Source organism: Talpa occidentalis, unplaced genomic scaffold (genome assembly GCF_014898055.3).
Source record: "Talpa occidentalis isolate TD23 unplaced genomic scaffold, MPIMG_talOcc4v2.1 talOcc4.12, whole genome shotgun sequence".
NCBI lineage: Eukaryota > Metazoa > Chordata > Mammalia > Eulipotyphla > Talpidae > Talpa > Talpa occidentalis.
The window spans coordinates 26890225-26908850 of record NW_023601212.1 but is presented as its reverse complement, the minus strand read 5'-3'; the positions used below and the strand labels follow the sequence as shown (position 1 = coordinate 26908850).

Below are 18626 nucleotides of genomic sequence, written 5' to 3'. Positions count from 1 at the left end.
TTTGCATTTCCTTTTTGGAGAAGTGTCCTTTAAGTTCTTCTGCCCATTTCTTGACTGGATTGTTTACTTTTTTTTTGTTGAGTTGTGTGGGTTCTTTGTATATCTTTGTGATCTGTCCCTTATCAGTTAGTTGTATGGAGTGCAAAGATTTTTTTCCCAATTAGTGGGATGTCTCTTTGTTTTGGAGAAGTTATTTCTTCAGAAGTTTTCTGGCTTTCTTCTTAGTTGCTCTGTGACTGTAACTCTTAGTATAATATTATATTCTGAGACTAACAATAGCATTTGATTCCATTTCATATGAAAGAAGTTATGAAGTTATGGTCATTGACTGCTAGGGTAAATCAAGAGGGGAACCAAAACTGTGAATTGAACTCCAAACATACAGCTCTTTCTTAACTTTTCTTGAAATGCTTCAGTGACTTCAATTAGCAGAAATAAAGTAAAAGGACACATACAAACGGGAAAGCATTTAAGTTGAAACTAAAATGTCACTAACAATAGGAATTTGCCCTTTGAGTGACATGCTTAGGAATTTAATCTCCGAAATCATGCAAGAGAGTTTTTTTAGTGTATAGTATTGAGTTTATGAAAATGTGTGAACTAATGCACTTCAGAAAGCATTTAGATCAACAGAATTGTTCACATGTATATATAAATGACTTTCCTGTTGACGGACAGCTAGCTGGAAAATCCCTTTAGCCAGAACATTCCTCAAGCGTTCTGGTCCTTCAGACTTGCAATGTAGATAATAGCTCTCAACAAGAGTTATTTAATAGCCCTTATCCTTTCTTCAAGATGAATCATATCCAGTCCCGATTTCTGAGCTTCTCCTTGTTTATCTGTCTTGTTTGATAGGGCTCTTCAGTAGAGCTTTTCAATTCTTCTGTTTTCTTAATTTATTCCTTTATCGATTAATTTACACCAAAACTGTGTATTCAGTTCCTTCCATATTCCAGACCTGCTTGGGGTGCCAGGAGGGTGACTTATGGGTGAGATTACTCAAAAAGATGCAAGACCCAGCACTGCTGGCTGGATGTGCTCCAGAAGATTTCTAACTTTCATGAATTCTTATTGCTGATTGTCTGCAGCGTGCAGAGGCCATGCAGAGGCCTTGCAGAGGTTGCCCATTATCTGTGCTGCCTCAGGGGCCTGGATCTGCCTCCCCGGGGTTGTCACTTTGTCTATTTATTTGTTTGTTTATTTATAGTTTAGGTAATATTTGGATACCCCCATCAGGTATTCCCACCATACTGCACCCACCACCAAATCCCTGGTAGACCACCACCACCATAGCATATTGTTCTTCCTTCTTTATTTGTTTTAGCCCTCTCCCAACCCTTTCTCCCCTTTGGTGCTGCAGTTATTTCTGATTTTTAATTCCTCCACTGTAACAGAAGGCAGTGACTGACAGTTCAAGATTCCAGCCCTCCAGGGGTTTCTAGTTGACATTCGTACACCCAGTAGCTCAGTGAACACTTTCTCTCCTGCAGGTCCTGAGAGCACCATGAGCTACTTTGTGGATCCTTCCGTGAGTGGCCCGGTCCCTTATTCAACCCCACGTCCTGCAGTGGTGGTAAGTGGGGTCCTTTTCCTGCTCTCCCCTAAGCTATTCTGCCTTCTCTCCTCCCCTTCCTGCATTCTGACTCTCCTATCCAGAGAGATCAGTGACCTAACTCAAAGCTGGAGTCAGCTTTGAGTCATTCAGAGGAACTAAATCGTGAGGTTATCTATCATGTTATCAGCATATAAAGTCAAAATCAAGACTGATGGATTTGCTGGGAAGGCTTTTTTAGTATGTTTGTGTTTCAGAGCATGTAACTCCAACATGATTAACAGTTAAAACCAGGTGATTTTTCACTTCTCAGTTCATTTGAAGATTTCTCACATATAGATTGGTGTACCATAGACCTATTTTCAGCAGGAATTAAATTATTTTGGGCCACATACATAAAAGGTAAACAACAGCTTTCTGATGACAAAATTTGAAATTGGAAATGAAAGCAAAAATAAGTTTTTAGAAAAATGTCATACATCCTAGAATAGAGGGTTAAAAGGAGCTTTAAGATAGGACTAAATGAAGTTTTTGTCTTTAGGCTTTATGCTTGATTTTCTAAAGATAATGCTATAAAGATTGGTTAAAACAAATGAAGAGATTGTGATTTCAGGAAAAAAATATGTGTCATCGACTCGGACAATTAGATTAGAAAGTCAAGCCTATGTTAATTCTCTTCATCAAGATTGTGATGAATTAAATAAGATTAATACCTTGTCTTAAAAAAAGCAACACCATACAAATTTGTATATATTCTGTTTTAGGTAGTGAATTTAAAATTATTTTAAGTGTACCGGTTGTAGGTATAATACTGAATTATCTGAACAGGGTATCTGGAAATTGTATGAGATTAAAAAAACCAAAAACCGAATTACTCTAAATGCATATTTCCAACTAAAGACCCTCAACCCAGCTGAATACACTGGGTATTTTTAATGCATTGTGAGTGATTTCTGCTGGTTTCAAAACAAAAAGCCTATTTACTCCCACCTTATCCCCAACAGCCATATCTGAAAAGCATTATCAACATGTGGGTTCCTTTTCGCTACAAATTTCAAAGTGGCTTTAGCAAACGCAGAAGGCTACATAAGAGAACTGCTAAATTTTCCCAGCATTTTCACTCATCACTTCTCTCTGGGCCTCACTTTCTCCATCTCTGGAACTTGTTAGGCAACTAAGAACCATAGAGCAAGCAGAAAAGTCCTTTAACTTCTTCACATACGTTCTGTCTAAAATCAACCCTTCAGTCAGTACAAACTCAAGTTCAACAAACCAGCTCATGTAGATAACCTCTAACTTTAGGCTGGACTCTAATAAACAAAGAATCTGTAAATTGTCTACAAAATATAACCTTAAGACAATGGCATTAAAAGAGCTAGCAAATTAACCTCCCACTCTTAATCTTAATCTGACACTTCCTGGCAGAGTGAGTGTAGCTTCACTAGCTTTCCCAGACAAGACAGTCAAAACTCAAGGTTGCCACGTCTTCCCAGTTTTGTTGGAGCATCTCTAGAGCTCAATGAATGGCATTTAATCCAATAAGTAATCCAAGTCCTGCCTGGTGCCCTGGTCCCTAAATTAGGCTGGACCACCAAGAACAGAAACTCTGCCCCAGATATGGGAAGGTTGATGGGGGGAAAGGGAAACCCTAATAGCAGTGGGTTTTTAAAATTGGAGTCATTTTGCTCCTAGGGGATTCTTGGTGGTATTTTGGTTGTCAAAATTTGGGGTGGGTGGAAGGGCATGCTCCTGAATTCTATATGGCAGAGGCTGGGGATGTAATGAAAGATCCCACAATAAACAATACAGTCCCCTAAAACAAACAGTTTTCCAGGCTCAAATGCCAATAATGCTTAGATTGAACGGCCCTGGTGTAGAGTTGCCTTGAGGCCAGCCTTGAAAGCAGGATGATATTGTGGTACAGATGGGCTAAGCAAATCTTTAATATGTGGAAACTAGTGATTTAGAACAAAGTCTGTATAGGGGAAAACGTGAGGATATATTTATAGCATGAGAGGCTGTGTTCATTGCCCAAGAAACAACCTTCTGAATATGACTGTCTTCTATTCCCTGAAGTTTACTAAGTTTCAGGCTCCTTATTCTTAAATTAGAAGCAGCATTAGCATACTTGATCATCTGCTATACTAGACAATGCTTAAAATAACCCCTGCAACATGGTGAACTGGTGGTGGAAATTCTCTGGGGGCTACACCTGAAAAAAAGAAAGCAAACATTGTAAAAAAATGAAAGATGATGTAAAATATATATAAATAAATTAAAAAAAATAATAATCCCAGCAATAGTCGTAAATAGTCGTTTTACACACAACTCACATTATCTGCCTCAGGGTCAGTTTGTCAAAAGCAGGACATGTTTCCCCATTGTAAGGTCAGTCCCCCTGGAGACCATTATGAATGAAGTGAGGTCACAACCGGGAGATAGAGCAACAACACTTTTGGAAATCGTCTGGCCATTGTGTGTGGAGGAGTGACGTGGTCAGGTTCTTACATGGATTGTGTGTCAGGGACCCTTTCATCCATGGGGAGGAAGTGCTCTTTCCTGTTATGCTACCTCAGCAAGCCCGGGGTGGCCCTGGAAGACCCTGGCTGCCCAGGTCCTCTCGTCTCATCTGCTAGAGCTGTGGGAGGGCAGGAACAGGAGGGAAGGACACACCTAGTTTTGACCAAACATGTCCCAGTCCCGGGCTACCTCATGAACAAAAAGGATGTGTGGAGGAGGTCCTGGGGACTATGGGAATTTTAGGAAGCACCTTGAATTCTTCAAAGGAAAGGAACAGACCCACCCACCCACTCCTCTCAGCTCCCAGGCCTTGGGGCGATAGTAATATATCTGGTGAGTGTGGTTGCTGAGCACGGAAGGCACTGAGACCCAAGAAACACTAGCATTTCCAGAAGACACAGCCTTTAGTCTACTCCATGCCTTGTAGTTTGAGTTGTGTTAAGGGCTTTGAAAATGTGCCACTTGTTCATTCTTTTTAGCTCAAATGCACTTTTCTTATAAACATACTGACTCTATTTTCTAAATCTGACATGAACCAGAGTTTCAGTAACTGTCCAACAAGACTTTTGTTGACTTGGGACTTGATTATTTGAAAGATTTCAAAGTTGTATAAATGGAATCACATTTATTAGACCATAATATCTTTGATTTTAAAGAATTATATGAGAGGAAACCAGGTTATTTCAGATACATGATCACTGAACAAACAGGAATATGACAGAGTGTATGTTGGCTGTCAGCTGGGAGGCCATTGACGGCGAGGCTGTCAGTCATGGACTGGTTTCAAGCATCACCTCCTCCTATCCTTTCTGTGTCCTTCCATTGGGATTGGTTGGTCTTTTGAATCTTCGGTGCAATGCCAGCAAAGGGATAGTATGGCCATGGGGCTTAGCTAAATGCTTTGCAAAAATGCACTTCAAACCATTGCCCTTAGACAAAACTCCTTGTCCCAGACACCTCTGTGATTGTCTGTGGAGCTTGCCAAACACATCATGGTTTGAGCAAATTCTCTTTTGTACACTTCCTGTCTTGCTTTCATGATGGATTGATTGATTTTTTTTATAGATTTATTTTATTTATTTATACATACATGAACTGGGATGTAGGCCAAAGGTGTGGGGGTGGGGTGAAGGGGGTGAGAGGATTCACCAGAGACAGAGTGGGGAGGCAGAACAGGCAGATCTACTAAAATACACTGCTGAGGGGAACAGTGGGCAGGAGAGGAGAGGTCTGCTGCATCATGAGGGTTAGATCCCTGGCCAGGGATCGAACTCATGCTGCAGTGGCTGGCGATAGGTTGATAGTGCTGAGATTTAACTTCCAGCGCCACCAGGGAGGGCTAGTTGATGGAATTTTTTTTTTTTTTTTTTGGACATATAACTCAATTTCCAACTTCTGAATTCTGATGAGGCAAAAGGAGGGACTACATTGCTCCTGCCTATTTTAGACCAGGCATTAAAAGGGGCCTTCTTGCAGCTCTGAGTCAGGCATCTGAGAAGACGTTGCAGTCGCTTATAATGGAAAGCATGTGGACTTTGGTGTCAGAGAGATGTGGGCTAAATTCTGACTGGTTACTTCTTAGCTATGTGACCTTGGACAAATTACTTAATCTGTCTGAGCCTCAGTGTCCCTGTCTATAAAATGGTGGACAGCGTATGACTTTCCATGTAAGGTCACTGTGTTGATTAAATCAGAAAATGCTTGATGACTGCCTGTCACAGAGATGACCTTGATTAATTTTCTTTGGGTTTATCATTTCGTCTCTGTTTGTCTCTCAACTTCTTAATTGTGTTAGATGTCTCCATGGAGAGGTGGAGATGATTCAACATACAAGGGTGTTGCCAGAACAAGATGGGGCTGCTGGGGTAGAGATGGAGACATTCTTATTGAGAAACTCCTTGCTACATCATTGCCCACCACTGGAAGCAGCTCCCTTGCCACCAGATCAAAGTTCCCTTGTAATGGGCTAGTGGTTTACAACCCCATTGTGTAAACAGACCTGGTTCTCTTATCTTGAGTAATTGCAGTTTAATTGGGTCTCCTTGGGAAGCAATTCCTTCTTACCCAGGGCTGTTCGCACACTCTTCACCTCAACCCCACATGCGCCAGGATTCCAGCCTCAGGATGTGCTCACAGAGGAGTCTGCCGTCCCTGCCCTTCTAGGGAATGCTTATTCCTGTGAAGTTAATGCAGACGCCCTTTTTTCTCTAGCAATCTTAGAGAGCAGTGGAGATGGCATTCAGGATTAGAAAAGTGGGACTAGCCCTCTAAAATTATAATGCAAATGGAAACTGGAAAAGAAATTTTATTCTTGTTGTTTGGGAGAGATTGCTCGAACATAATATTGAGGGGTATTTATAGCTATGGTTCTTAGTAGTAGTCAGAAAATCAAAGGAAAAAAGAGTGATAACATATATGTGATGTTATCATATTATAGCTTATCAAATGATATATCATTACTTACTACAGTATCTTTGAAAGGGAGGCTTTTCTAAGATACTTGGCTCAGACAGCACAAACTGGGGAACTTCACAGCCAGATCACAATCTAGAGACCATCTCTCAATATCAGAAAATTAAGATCCTAAGAGGTTAAATAAGTTGCCAAAATGAACAAATTGGCAAGGGTGGAATGTGGTCTAAGTCTCCTACTCCTGGCTTAGAACATCCCCTTAATCATTTTTCAGATATATAGTGATATCCACACATTTATAATGGACTTTTATTCATGCATCTTTGTGCCTTTTTTAAACGAATTGTACCTTTTTAAAAATTTATTTATTTATTTTAAAAGATTTATTTATTTATGGATACAAGAGCTGGGGTGCAGGCCAGAGATGCGGGTGGGTGAGAGGATTCACCAGAGACAGAGTGGGGAGCAGAACAGGCAGATCTACTGAAATACGCTGCTGAGGGGAGCAGCGAGCGAGACAGGGGAGGTCTGCTTCGCCATGTGGGTTGCTCCCTGGCCCTCCGGGGATCGAACTCGTGCTGCAGAGGCTGTGGATTGTTTCATAGAGCAGTGCTTAACCCCTTGCGCCACCAGGGAGGCCCCAGAATTGTACCTTTTTTCAAATGACAAATTGGTCTTTCTTGTTTGAAGGAAAAACAATTCTACCGTGTGGACAACTGAGCAAATCAGTGGGAATGAATCAATGCCCAGTCTTTTTGTTACGTCCAGTTCTCCCACCCATAATCCAGCATGAGTTCTGAGCTGGCCTCCCCTCCTCCTCACCACGGGGTGTCTGAGGCAGTCACTCATGGATTTCACCAAGGAGTCTGAGGATTTCATGCTAAGGGAGGAGAAGCTGGTAAATACCATGTCTCACCTGGGATCTCTCAGCACGAGAGTGTCAAGTTCAGGTGCCCAGTTCTGGCTCTGGGATTCAGAGGCTGCCCTTTCCAGCCCGGAGCAACAGCCAGTCTTCTCCTGCTGAGAGTAGACAGGCTGGGGTCTCTGGCTGACACAAGGAACTGCAGGATGGGCCCTATTACCACCAACTTGGGGTGCTACCCCAACACCAGGATGTGTCTTGGGGTGGCCTCAGCTGTGGCCGACGTGGAAGCCAAGCACAGCTGTTGATGAATGGCAGCATATCCCTGTCTCTATAGCACTCTCTTCGTGCCTCAGTTTTTTTTCTCTTTAGAAACTTGCCCTGTGTCAGGCCTGCCCTTTTACCAAGGCCCAAGCCCATCACCCTTATTGTTTTAGAAAGAATTTCCTGGCCTTGAGTCTAAAATTAGATTGCCCTTTGAGAGTTTCCTATTTGGTCTGTCCTGCCTCTCCTGGTGGCAGCACCACCCTAACCCCCTCCCCTGTGACCAGAACTTAGAACTCAGCCAAGTGTCTCTGGGCTGCCTCCTTCCCCTCTGCCTCTTAAGGGAGCAGGACAAATGTACCCCCCCTGTAACAGAAAGGCCCCAATGTCCTTTTGAATGTGCTTTGTCCTAAGCTCCCCCCTCAGCATGGCCAAAAAGCCTCTCCATGGTGCGCCAAGTATAAGGGACACTAGCTAACTTAGCATCTTCTGAGGGAGAGGAAGCCAGCTCACGAAGACATCTGTGGAGTCGCTCAGCCTGGGGTGAACAAGGAACTCTGTGCAATGAGGTGAGAGGTTTTAAGCTGAGAAACTGTTCAATTATCGCACAGACTTTTGTTGGGCCCCTACAACATGCAAGTCCCTAGAACTGTTTCAGAAGCCTGGTGTTTCCTTTTAGCTTCGCGTTTCTTCATTACTGAAACATGGCGAATATGGCACAGAGTCAGCACAAGAATACAAAGGCTTCCATATGCTAAATTCAAATTATGAATCCAAATTCTGTCTATGGCTATATTCAAATTATGAATCCAAATTCTGTTTGGCTCTCTAGGCTTCTCCATCCTGGGTAACGATTTATCATATGAAGGTTGTCAGTCACAAGGCCAGCAGAAAGAATGTGGATGTATCAGCAGAAAGGACACTTGGAGTTGGAAAGGAACTTGGAGATCACTGGGGCCAGCCTGCTCAGGAAGCCAAAACTTAAGGAGGTTAAGTGGCAGGCAGAGGGGACCCAGCTCCTGAGAAGAGAGCAGGGCTCGAGTCCAGGCTTCCTGACTTCTAGTTTTCTGTTTTCCTACCAGAGCTTAGGAATATCTAGAATATTCCTAGAATAGTTAGGTTCATGTGGATGGCAAACCACAGTGCCTCTCCCCTCAGGGCTAACTTGGCTTGGCCTCTGGGTATAAGATGCTTTTTGTTTTTGTTCTTTAAACAGTAGCATCTAGAAATGTTTATTATGTCGTCGATGTTTATGGCCCTCTACTTGGGCTGAACCCTGGGACTCTGCAGTTGATTAGAGAAAACCTGTATTTGCTCCCAGAATGTGAGTGCTGAGTAACTCGTGCCAGAGAAGAGTCAGGAGGGAGTTAGGGAGCAGACACCTGGACGTTCAAGGCTGCTTGGTGAAAGAGAGCAACAAACCTGAAGAATGGCTCATACCTGCCCTTTCAGGCACACAGACTCCACATTTGTGGTCTAGTGTGTCCTTGTTCTTCATTTCCACTGTTTCCATCTTTGGGGGCAGAGAGAAGGAAGGCTGTGGCTGTGAGGTTTGGCAGGGCTGGGTGGTCACAGAGAGATGGCGGCAGAGGAGGGAAGGGACCATTCAGGTCCCTGACTCTGAAGCACCAAGGAGCAGAGCTGGGAGAGGTGATAAAGTAGATGAGGCCTTACCTGGAGTCCACAGTAGCCATCAGAGTGGGTTCGCCTCAGGGGATTGGATAGGATGTGTCCCTCGTCCTAATGAATCCCAGACGCCTGGGGCTCTGCTTCTAGGATCAGAAAGACGAAGCATGGAGGATGTGGGCTGGTGTCCTCCGGCAGCCTCCTTCTGGGAGGACAAGAGAGAAGTACGTTTCCTACCTGGTTCTTCGCTGTGGGTGTGACAGAGTAGGGCGAGGCCATGTGCTTTCCTGAGATACCAATCTCAGGACCCAGTCACTCCAAGGCTGCCTGACTACCCACCTTTTCATCTCAGCCTCTGGCTCACCACCCCTAGTTCTCAAAGCTCTGTCCTTGGCTTCTAGTGTTCTGTGTACTTGTTTTTCCACCTATGTTTCAATTTGCTCCTTCTTTGTTGATTTGCCCTTTTCATTTTGCCTTTTAACTATAAACAACTTCACAGACCCATTCTTGATCCTTTCTCTTAATTTCCACTGGCATTTTCCTTGACTCCATATGCTAACTAGACCTTTAGTAACTAGACTTTTATGTACCAGAGACCCATACACTGCTAGGTCTAACCTTACTCCTTCTACTCCTCTTCTTTCATACATTTGCTTTAAGGACCCCCTCATCAAGCTGCTTGCTCTGCCATCCTTCCAGCTAAACACAACTAAAAGTAAAGTTGTCTCCACCCTCCTTATTAATGGACCTAAACTAACCATGGTGGAAGAAAGCAATCTAAATGTTATCTTAGATTTCCCTCCTTTCCTTCAACTCCTATCAGTCATAAATTCATGCTGATTCTTCTGTTGAATTCTGTCTTGTATTTCTTGTTTCCTCTTCACCTCTATACTTGTGACCTTATTCTAGCATTCCAACTCTTTTTTCATCACTGGACTGTTGGCAGCATTGAACTTGGGTGAGATGAGTAAAGCACTTACATGGAGGCAAAAATGAAAGCGTGCCCCCAAACTGAGTTACCACCCTAAACTATGTCAATGCAGTATTTTTGAAAATAAAATTAATGCAAAGATCATTACAAGCAAATAAATATCTTAAGTGAAGATTAGTACCCCAGTCTGTGGTATGGTGCTATAGGACATAGCCTACGTCAGCCTCCTCATCTGCTTCTGCCTAAACCATCCCAATTAGCACTATCAAGCAAGTCTTTCTAGAACATATTGATTCACCATGTCACTACCACAAGCAAACTTCAGTGCCTTCCTCCTAAAGCCAAATTCCTTTTGGTATACATGGTCTTCAACACTGTGAATTTACCCTTTCCCTCCCTCCTACTAATCATACACCCCCAACCCATTATAGGCATCCTTACTGCCCAAGAGCACACCTTTCCACGTTCTTGTCATTGCAGAACAATATCGTTATCTCTCTGCATCATCACCTCTCTGAGTCTCTCATTCTCCCTTACATAGTTGTATATGTTCCTTTGCATCTAGGTGTGTTATTGTCTTCTTTTGCTCATTAGATCCTTCACAAAATGTTCTAGGTTAAATCTTACTCAACCTTTCAGTTATTACCTAAGTCAGCTTCCTCCAGGAAGTCTTCCCTGCTGCCACTCCCCTGCTCTTACACATTGGTACTTAACCCTGTCACATTCCCTAGCTGTAATTTCCTGTTTACTTGCCTGTGTGCTCCTAAGGGTAAAGTTCATTTTCTTGCTCATATTGTATTCTTAGAAGCCAACATACTTGGCATGAATCAACTGCATGATATAGATTGGCTTTATGCATGCCCATTACCATAATTAATGTAGTCCCCATTAAGGGATAGTGGCTACCCTTCTTGAACATCTGTACCAGAGCCACACAAGCTTCATGTTGCACAAGTAGGAGAAAAGTCTGAAGTCAAATGGACCTGGGTTAGAATGCTACCACCATTAGTTTATTAGTTGAATAGCCTTTAGAAATTCACTTGCCCTTTTCAAGCCTCACTTTGCTCTTCTGTAAAATGGAGATAAAAGCACGAATTTTGTAAGATTGTGGTGAGGAATAAGTGTGACCATCTCTGCACAATGCTTAGCACACCAACTGGCACTGAGTGGTATGTAGTTAAGTTCCTTTCAGTATGACTTGTTGGATGAGTGAATGAGATCCAGTCCAATGTTCACCTTAAAACTGTGACAGGAACTGGAAGTGTGGCTTGCGGCTCATGAACTTGTCTCCAGTCACAGCCAGAAAAGAAGGTATCAATGAAAAGACTTGGCCGTGTTCTGGGTGGTCCCCTATCAAAGCAATGAGGTGAGGGCTGTGCTGTTTAGATTTCTGACCTGTTACTAACCTACTTCTTTCGCATCAACTGAGACAGTTTCACAATGAATTGGAACTGGTATGTGGTTCTCTTGAGTAAAAATGTCATTTTCACACTCTATGAAATAGTAAGTCAGTTTGTGAAATGTCTAATAACCAGCCAGGTGTCTCGGTAAGGACGTCATGCAATGTCTGGTTCATGGTGGGTTTATTGCATTTCTCTTCATTCTACATATAGGGTCCTCTGGCTCCACTGAGGGCAGCTAAAGAGGAAATATGTCTTAAAACTAGAATTTCATTTAAAAAATCACAAATGAACTATCCCTGTCAACAAAAAGCCTGACTTGAGGGTAGAGAGACTCATAAAAGTCAACCACAAAAACTGAAGCTGATGTTGCGTGAGATCGTTACTTAAAGACTTGTGAGTTGCTTACTGACCAGCTGTGTCATTCATATCTGAGTCATTGGTTTATCCCTAACCCTCTGCCTTCCATCTCTCCCCTGCACACTGCAACAAGATAAATTTTCTTGAACATATCTTTGTATATTACACAGGCTCTTCAGTGGCCTGTCATTAGAAAGTCTAAGCTTTTTTTGTGTGTGTAGAAAAACCGTGGTGTAGGACAGAGATACGGTGGGTGAGAGGATTCACCAGAGACAGAGTGGGGAGCAGAACAGAGAGATTTGCTGAAATGCACTGCTGGGGGAACAGTGGGCAAGATAGGAGAGGTCTGCTCTGCCATGTGGGTTAGCTCCCTGACCAGGGATCAAACTCAGTATCAGTGATGGTGATAGCACTGAGACTTAGCCCCTAGGCCACCAGGGAGGCCCAAAAGTCTAAACTTTTAAATCTGAATTCAAATGCCCTTCTGGTTTTCATCACCCTATCAGGGACTATAACAAAGAACCAGCCCTAATCTCTGAGGATCCTGCTTGGATGACCAAAGACCGAACTTGGAACATACTACCTGTCTCATAAGGATTTTCTAATTCAGGCAAATCACACACACACGGTTCCCAATGAAGACATTTGAAATGAAAATGACCTCACTTAAGGCCTTCTTTCTACAACCCTAAATACTTAACATTGAAATTCGAGGAAGGCTTTGAAAAGATAGGGGTAGATCTTGAGAGCACACAGCTAGTCTAGGAACTGTCTATCAAATGGATTCCATTGCAGAGTATCATGGAACACCTACTTAACTTTGAGCATTCAAAAGAAAACCTTATAATATTAAGATACAATGTCAGGAAGGTAATCTTAAGCCAGAATTATGGAATGTTTTTTGACTGAAGCCTAAGAGAATGTTCTTGACTGATGATTTCCCTGAATCGCTTGGTCACAAACACACTGACCTGCCATTGCTACATTGATATGCTTGTGCTTCTCACCAGCACTCCTGGTGTCAGAAGGCCCAGGATGTTAGCCAGAGACATACAGCAACTCAATCAGTCCCATGAGTGTGATTATATTCTCAGTACCTTTAGCCTATTTGGAAGATGAACAGTTCAAAGTAAACTTCATCCAGTCCTAGTTAGTTTTATGAATATTGTGAAAATAAATAAATCAATTCCAAATGAATGTACACAAAAACTTCTATATATTGGGTTCATGTTTCATTTTTCTCTGTACCAATGTACTCTCTTCTGTCATTTTACTGAATTTATATGAATGAACAGTTGCAAAACTGGGAGAGAGTAGATAGTGAACAATTGAATGTGATGTAATAGCGTTAAATTCTACTGCACCTCAAGGGGAGAGCAAGTAATAAGAGGTTCTTCAATTAGAGGTCTTTTGGGAGTTATTGAGCTACTCTTTAGGGATGAGAATACCAACTGAGGTTTACTAATTAGCAGCTTAACATCTACAGATTTCATCACATCTAATTCTAGCAGAGGTCATTTTTTTTTTTTTTTTTAAACAGGGGTCTTTATGGAGGTGGAGAGACCATAGAAGAAAGAATAAAAAAAAAATGTTGAGAATGGACCATTGTAAATCAAGACTTGTATTCTCAGGAAATCTTTCCATGAACCTGCTGCTTTTCCTTTTGTGTCTTAATTTTTAACCATCTTGCCCAACCCCAGAATTGTTAAGGGTCTCACATTAAAATTATCTTACCTTAGGCTTCACATATACTAATACTTGCATTTCATGTGATATGTGATTTTACTACAAACACTTCATGTATTATTTTATTTTATATAGAATTTTCTTAGACATGTTATTTCACTGAATGCCCCTATGTTTTGAGGTAGGGATTATTGTGTCCATTTTATAACCAAGTAAACTTAAGTTTAGATTAAGAAATATAAATAAATGGTAGAGCCACCATTTGAGTCCAAGTATATTTGACTTCAAAGGACAGGGTTTTAAGCACTGCAAAACAGGGCCTGCCATACTTGACATTTGTCTTCTTAAGAGCATACTGAGCAGATGGTGTATTTCATAAAACTGATCAGAGTAGCACAAGTCCCCAAGTGTTGGAGAAACTGAAAATCTCATCTAGCAATCAGTGTCCATAAAACCTATACATACTGAACAACTGAAAAAATGAGCGACTTTTCTTATGTAGGTCCATTTTTTGTTTCCTCATTAGCTTTTGTCACTTATTGGTTCTATGATACTAAGCTACGTCTTGTAAGACTATCACTGCATGATATTTTTACAGAGTAAGATAACATAAAAAAAAAAACAAAAAAAGGATTGTATAAATTTAAGATGACCTATAGCTGCCTTGCTGTTAACTGTGGGTGCTTATTTGAGAATTAGTAAAGGTCATCCTCAAGTACTTGAAGAAATGGATGAAAGTAAATGTATTCACAGACCAAGTCACGACTTCTTCTCCATCCCAGTGTTTTGTTTTTTCCTGGTAGGGGTAGGGTGATTGATAGTTGGTTCCATTCTATCATCTAGAGATGAGTCTGACTTACATGTGGCTGGATGATATAGTTATTGTTCCATTAGGGCTAAACTATCGAATTTTCCTCTTAATCTATTTCTGTTTTTTTTTCCCTGGCCACAGAGACAAGGACCTTATGAAGATCCTCGAATGGCCTATGGCTTCCAGTCCAATTATCACCAGCAACGATCTTGCTACCCCTTCTGGGATGAGATAGCCACACAGGAAGTCCCTACTGGTCTTGAACACTGTGGCTCAGGTAGGAACAAAATCAAAGACTGAGAATGAGGATAAAGTGGAAGGATGTGGAAATTTGATGATGGCTGCAGTCTCTGAAATGACAGCTCCTTTGTTTTATTTGGTTACGGGATGCTATTGTTCTCGAATGGAAAGTCCCAGTTTTCTCAACAATTTTGAGTTACTTTACTCTCCAATAACAGGAAGACTACACTCTAGGAATGAGCCCAGGAGTGGTTGTTTTCGATCTTCATTTGGTAAATAGTTGTGTCTACTGTGCGTTTCCTGAGATTTATCCATTTCAATTGGGCTGTTGACAGTCTTGTTTTGAGGTCATAATGTATGAACTGGATAAAAGAGGGTGTATGAGCGAGCTTTCTTACAGAACATAATGTCTGTCCTGGTCTCTTTGCAATCTTTTCCACCTCTGTGCATGCCCAGCTGCATCTGGCTTCTTTTTTTTTGTTTCTTTTTTGTCTCTCCAACTGCTCTTCACGGAAGCTCCTCTCCTCTCACACCCCTCCCCTCCCTGACCCGCCGGCCACACTGCTGCCCTCTGGCGAGCAGGAGCCACACGCCTCCAGAGATCCCCAGTGGAGCCTCTCCCAGGGCCTGAGCCATTGAAAGGCCTTCCTTCTAAGCTGTTTTGCACACACTGTGTGTCTCACACATTCCGTTAGTCTTTGCTTCTCTGCTAGTTTCTATTTTTGTTTATTTTTTAATCCAAAACGTAAAACTTAAATGGGGAATTCCAAAATGATTGATTTAGACATCAAGTTCAATTTTTCACGAAACCCGGTTGTGAAAATACACCTGAATATCAAAAGTCAGCTACAAGCTAGGCGTTCAGCCAGGATGAATTCTTGTCATAAGAAACATCATTACTCTTACGTGTTAAAAATACGTAATTCTGAGGAATTACCTAGAGGGAAAAGCCACTGAAAACTAATTTAAGAATAACTTTTTTGTTTAGTGTCTCTTTATTCCCACAAAACGATATAGTAAACTACTTTTACAATAGTGAAGAAATAGAATGGCTTGCTTTACTGTCCAGTCTTTACTTCTCAGTGGAAATAGACACAAAGCAAGATTCTGTGGTAGTTGGGGGGATTGGGGTAGTTGGGGAGATTGGGGGGATTGGGAAATCACAGAGTTACCCAGTTCTTCATCAGGGCAGAATGAATCAACTCCTGTGTCTCACATTCTCTTGATTTATTTATTTATTTATTTATTTTTAAAGATTTTCTTTTTTTTTTTTTTTTAAATTTATTTATTTTTTATTTATTTATACAAGTACTGGGTACAGTCAGAAGCGCGGGAGGGTGAGAGAATTCACCAGAGCCAGAGCGGGGAGCAGAGCAGGCAGAAGGACCAAAGTACACTGCTGAGGGGAGCAGCGGGCGGCTGGAGAGGTCTGCGCGCCATGTGGGACCCTCCTCCGGTGGCCGGGGAGCAGCCGGGGATCGAACCGGCGCTGCAGAGGCTGAGGGCAGCTTCGCAACCCAGTGCTCAACCGCTGCGCCACCGGGGAGGCCCACATTCTCTTGATTTAATAGTCATTGATCTCTGAGTTGTTTTTGCACACTGTCCTGAATTTGATAATTTATAAATTTAACATTTATAATGTCACTTTCTTCTTGTTATCTTAGTTCCTCTTAGTTCCTCCAAGCATAAATACACATATCTCAGCTATCTACCCATTTCAACAGGAGACAGGAGGATTTTGCACCTGTTCACAGTTTAGATCGAAGGACTTAACATTTTAAGAGATAAAAGAGTGATCCTTTCAGACACTAGACAAAATATATTTTATTTGCATAAGCAAAAGGTCAAATTGGTTGTGTCTATATTTGTACAACTCTTGAATCCTATTAAGGCAAATAGCTTAAGTTTTATATCTCCCAGTATATCAGAAGTTAAAACCACCTTGCTTAACGCTTTCAGCTCAGGATGGTGCTTCTGCTTGCTACAAGTTAGGTTTTATTAAAATCTGAGGTCATCTTTACACCTATCCATAGTCCCAAGACCTGAATTTGTCTTCTTTGTAGCCTCAGTTGAGAAACAGATAACGGTTTCTCAGTTGAGAAACAGATAAACCCCCAAGTGAAGATGATGTTTCATTCTGTTCTTCGTTAAGGTTCTCAGAGGTAAAAGAGATTTTATTTCAGGGCCAGTGAGACAGTGTCTGTGACGTGTGTAAAAAACTTCTTGGGATGAAACTGCTTTAAAACGCAAGAACTTATAGCAGTATAATAAATATAGTTTTCTTCTCACAGTCTACTTTATTGCTCAAGAAGAAGGAAGCTGGGGTCACCCAGACTAATGACTTTTGGGTAGAGTGGGAAGATGAGGGCATATAATAACGAGTCCGAAAATGACCTGGGGTGTTATCAACTGCATCCCAGAAATGCTAGAAAGCTCCAGGCGGGAGTTGTGTCTTGATGGCAGGTGATGTCTGTAGTTCCTCTGTCCTAGGCTTCCTCTGATAGAAATATCTGGCAAGAGCCCTGAGCTTTTCCAGCCCCTCCTTCGCCTTCTGAGGTCCAGACGAAGCAGTTGCAACAATTATTTCTGGGCTGTGGTCCAGCCTTCCTCAGTGATGGGTGTCTTTTGGAAGGAGATCTTGGGGTTATAGGGAAGGGAGATGGAGACATGGACCAACCAATGATTTCCCCAGCTGCAGCACATTTCTTAGGAGATGTGTTGAGCAAAAGAAAAAGAGAAAAAAATACTCTACTTTTTTTTTTCATCTTCTTTTATCCTATTTATAACTTCAGTTTCCTTCCCGTCCTCCGTTTCATGGCCATCCCCCACCCCCACTCCCGGCTCACGTTTGTGCTCTCAGAAGGGATGAATGAACTTCTTTTCCAAGGACTGCACATCTGTCAGTGACTGGAATACCCGACAGGAGGGGCCATCGAGAAAGGATCAGGCCCCTTCTGAATGTTGTCCCTATTCACCCAGGGACAGAGGCTGAGGACGAGGAGGAGGAGAGGAGAGTGGGAGGGAACAAGAGCAAGAATAGAGCTGATGAGCCTTACCAGGTGAGTGGGTCAGAATACTCAGGAATTGAGACAAGAAGAGAATCAGTGGGTTGGGAAGGGTGGTTATAGGGATGCTGAAGAAGAAAAAAAAAGTGTGGAAATAGCAAACAAAAGGGAGTATTAGTAGAGAGGTGGTGAATAATGGGAAGAGCAAACGAAAGATGAATGGAAAGGGGAAAAGAAGGGGACCCAGAAAAAGACAAGGCAAGAAGGGGAGGGGGACATGACATGAAAGAGAAAAATAGATGAATCTGAGGACATTAACTACACAGCTAAAAAGGGAAGCCACATTTGCATGCAATTGCCTGTGCAGCTGTACATTTCTTCATGACAATCTTGTAGTCATCATTTTCTTTCATTTCTACCTCCTCCTCCTGTCCGCCTCTTCCCCCTCCTCCCTATCAGCCTGGAGCCATTAGTGAGAGCCAATGGGGACGGAGAGCTGGTGTTCTGCATGAATGAATGGGCCCTTTCTGTCTCAGCTTCTCGTCATCCCTCTGTCGGGGAGCCTTGTGAATCAATGGAGCCCCTTAAACAAGACAGGGCTGAAATGTCTGTTACTGTTTATAGTCTGACTGGAGTGGAGCCCATGACCCTGCCTTCTCTCTCTTCCCCTCCTCTAGTCTGTTCCCCAACCTCAGCTCTTTCTTTCAGTCATCATTGCAAGAAGCTTATTTTTATGTCAGTCCCTTGCTCCTGTCTCTAAGACCTCATGGCCATTTCACTGCTGTTAACTATTATGACTAGTTCCTCTCCACAACCCCATAGAGAAGGCACTGACTAGGTGGCATTGGTAGATACAGGCAGTGAGCCTCAGAGTGGTGGGTAGGCCTACTGGAAGTCATGCAGTGCCTTTTTTCCACTGGAACTAGAAAACTGACATCCAAGACCCAGCTGAGCACC

The 18626-nt window shown here is 42.3% G+C and overlaps 1 protein-coding gene across 2 annotated transcripts in view; it reads left to right on the top strand.

Moving 5' to 3' along the window:
- ETS1 (ETS proto-oncogene 1, transcription factor) overlaps nt 1-18626 on the top strand; it is a 122933-nt gene that overhangs the window by 13859 nt on the left and 90448 nt on the right. For both annotated transcript variants that reach the window (XM_054693200.1, XM_054693199.1), the window contains exons 2-3: nt 1491-1573; nt 14566-14701. In XM_054693200.1, coding sequence (XP_054549175.1) covers nt 1505-1573; nt 14566-14701 — 205 coding nt within the window. In that variant the 5' untranslated portion in view covers nt 1491-1504. The remainder of the gene's footprint in view (nt 1-1490; nt 1574-14565; nt 14702-18626) is intronic.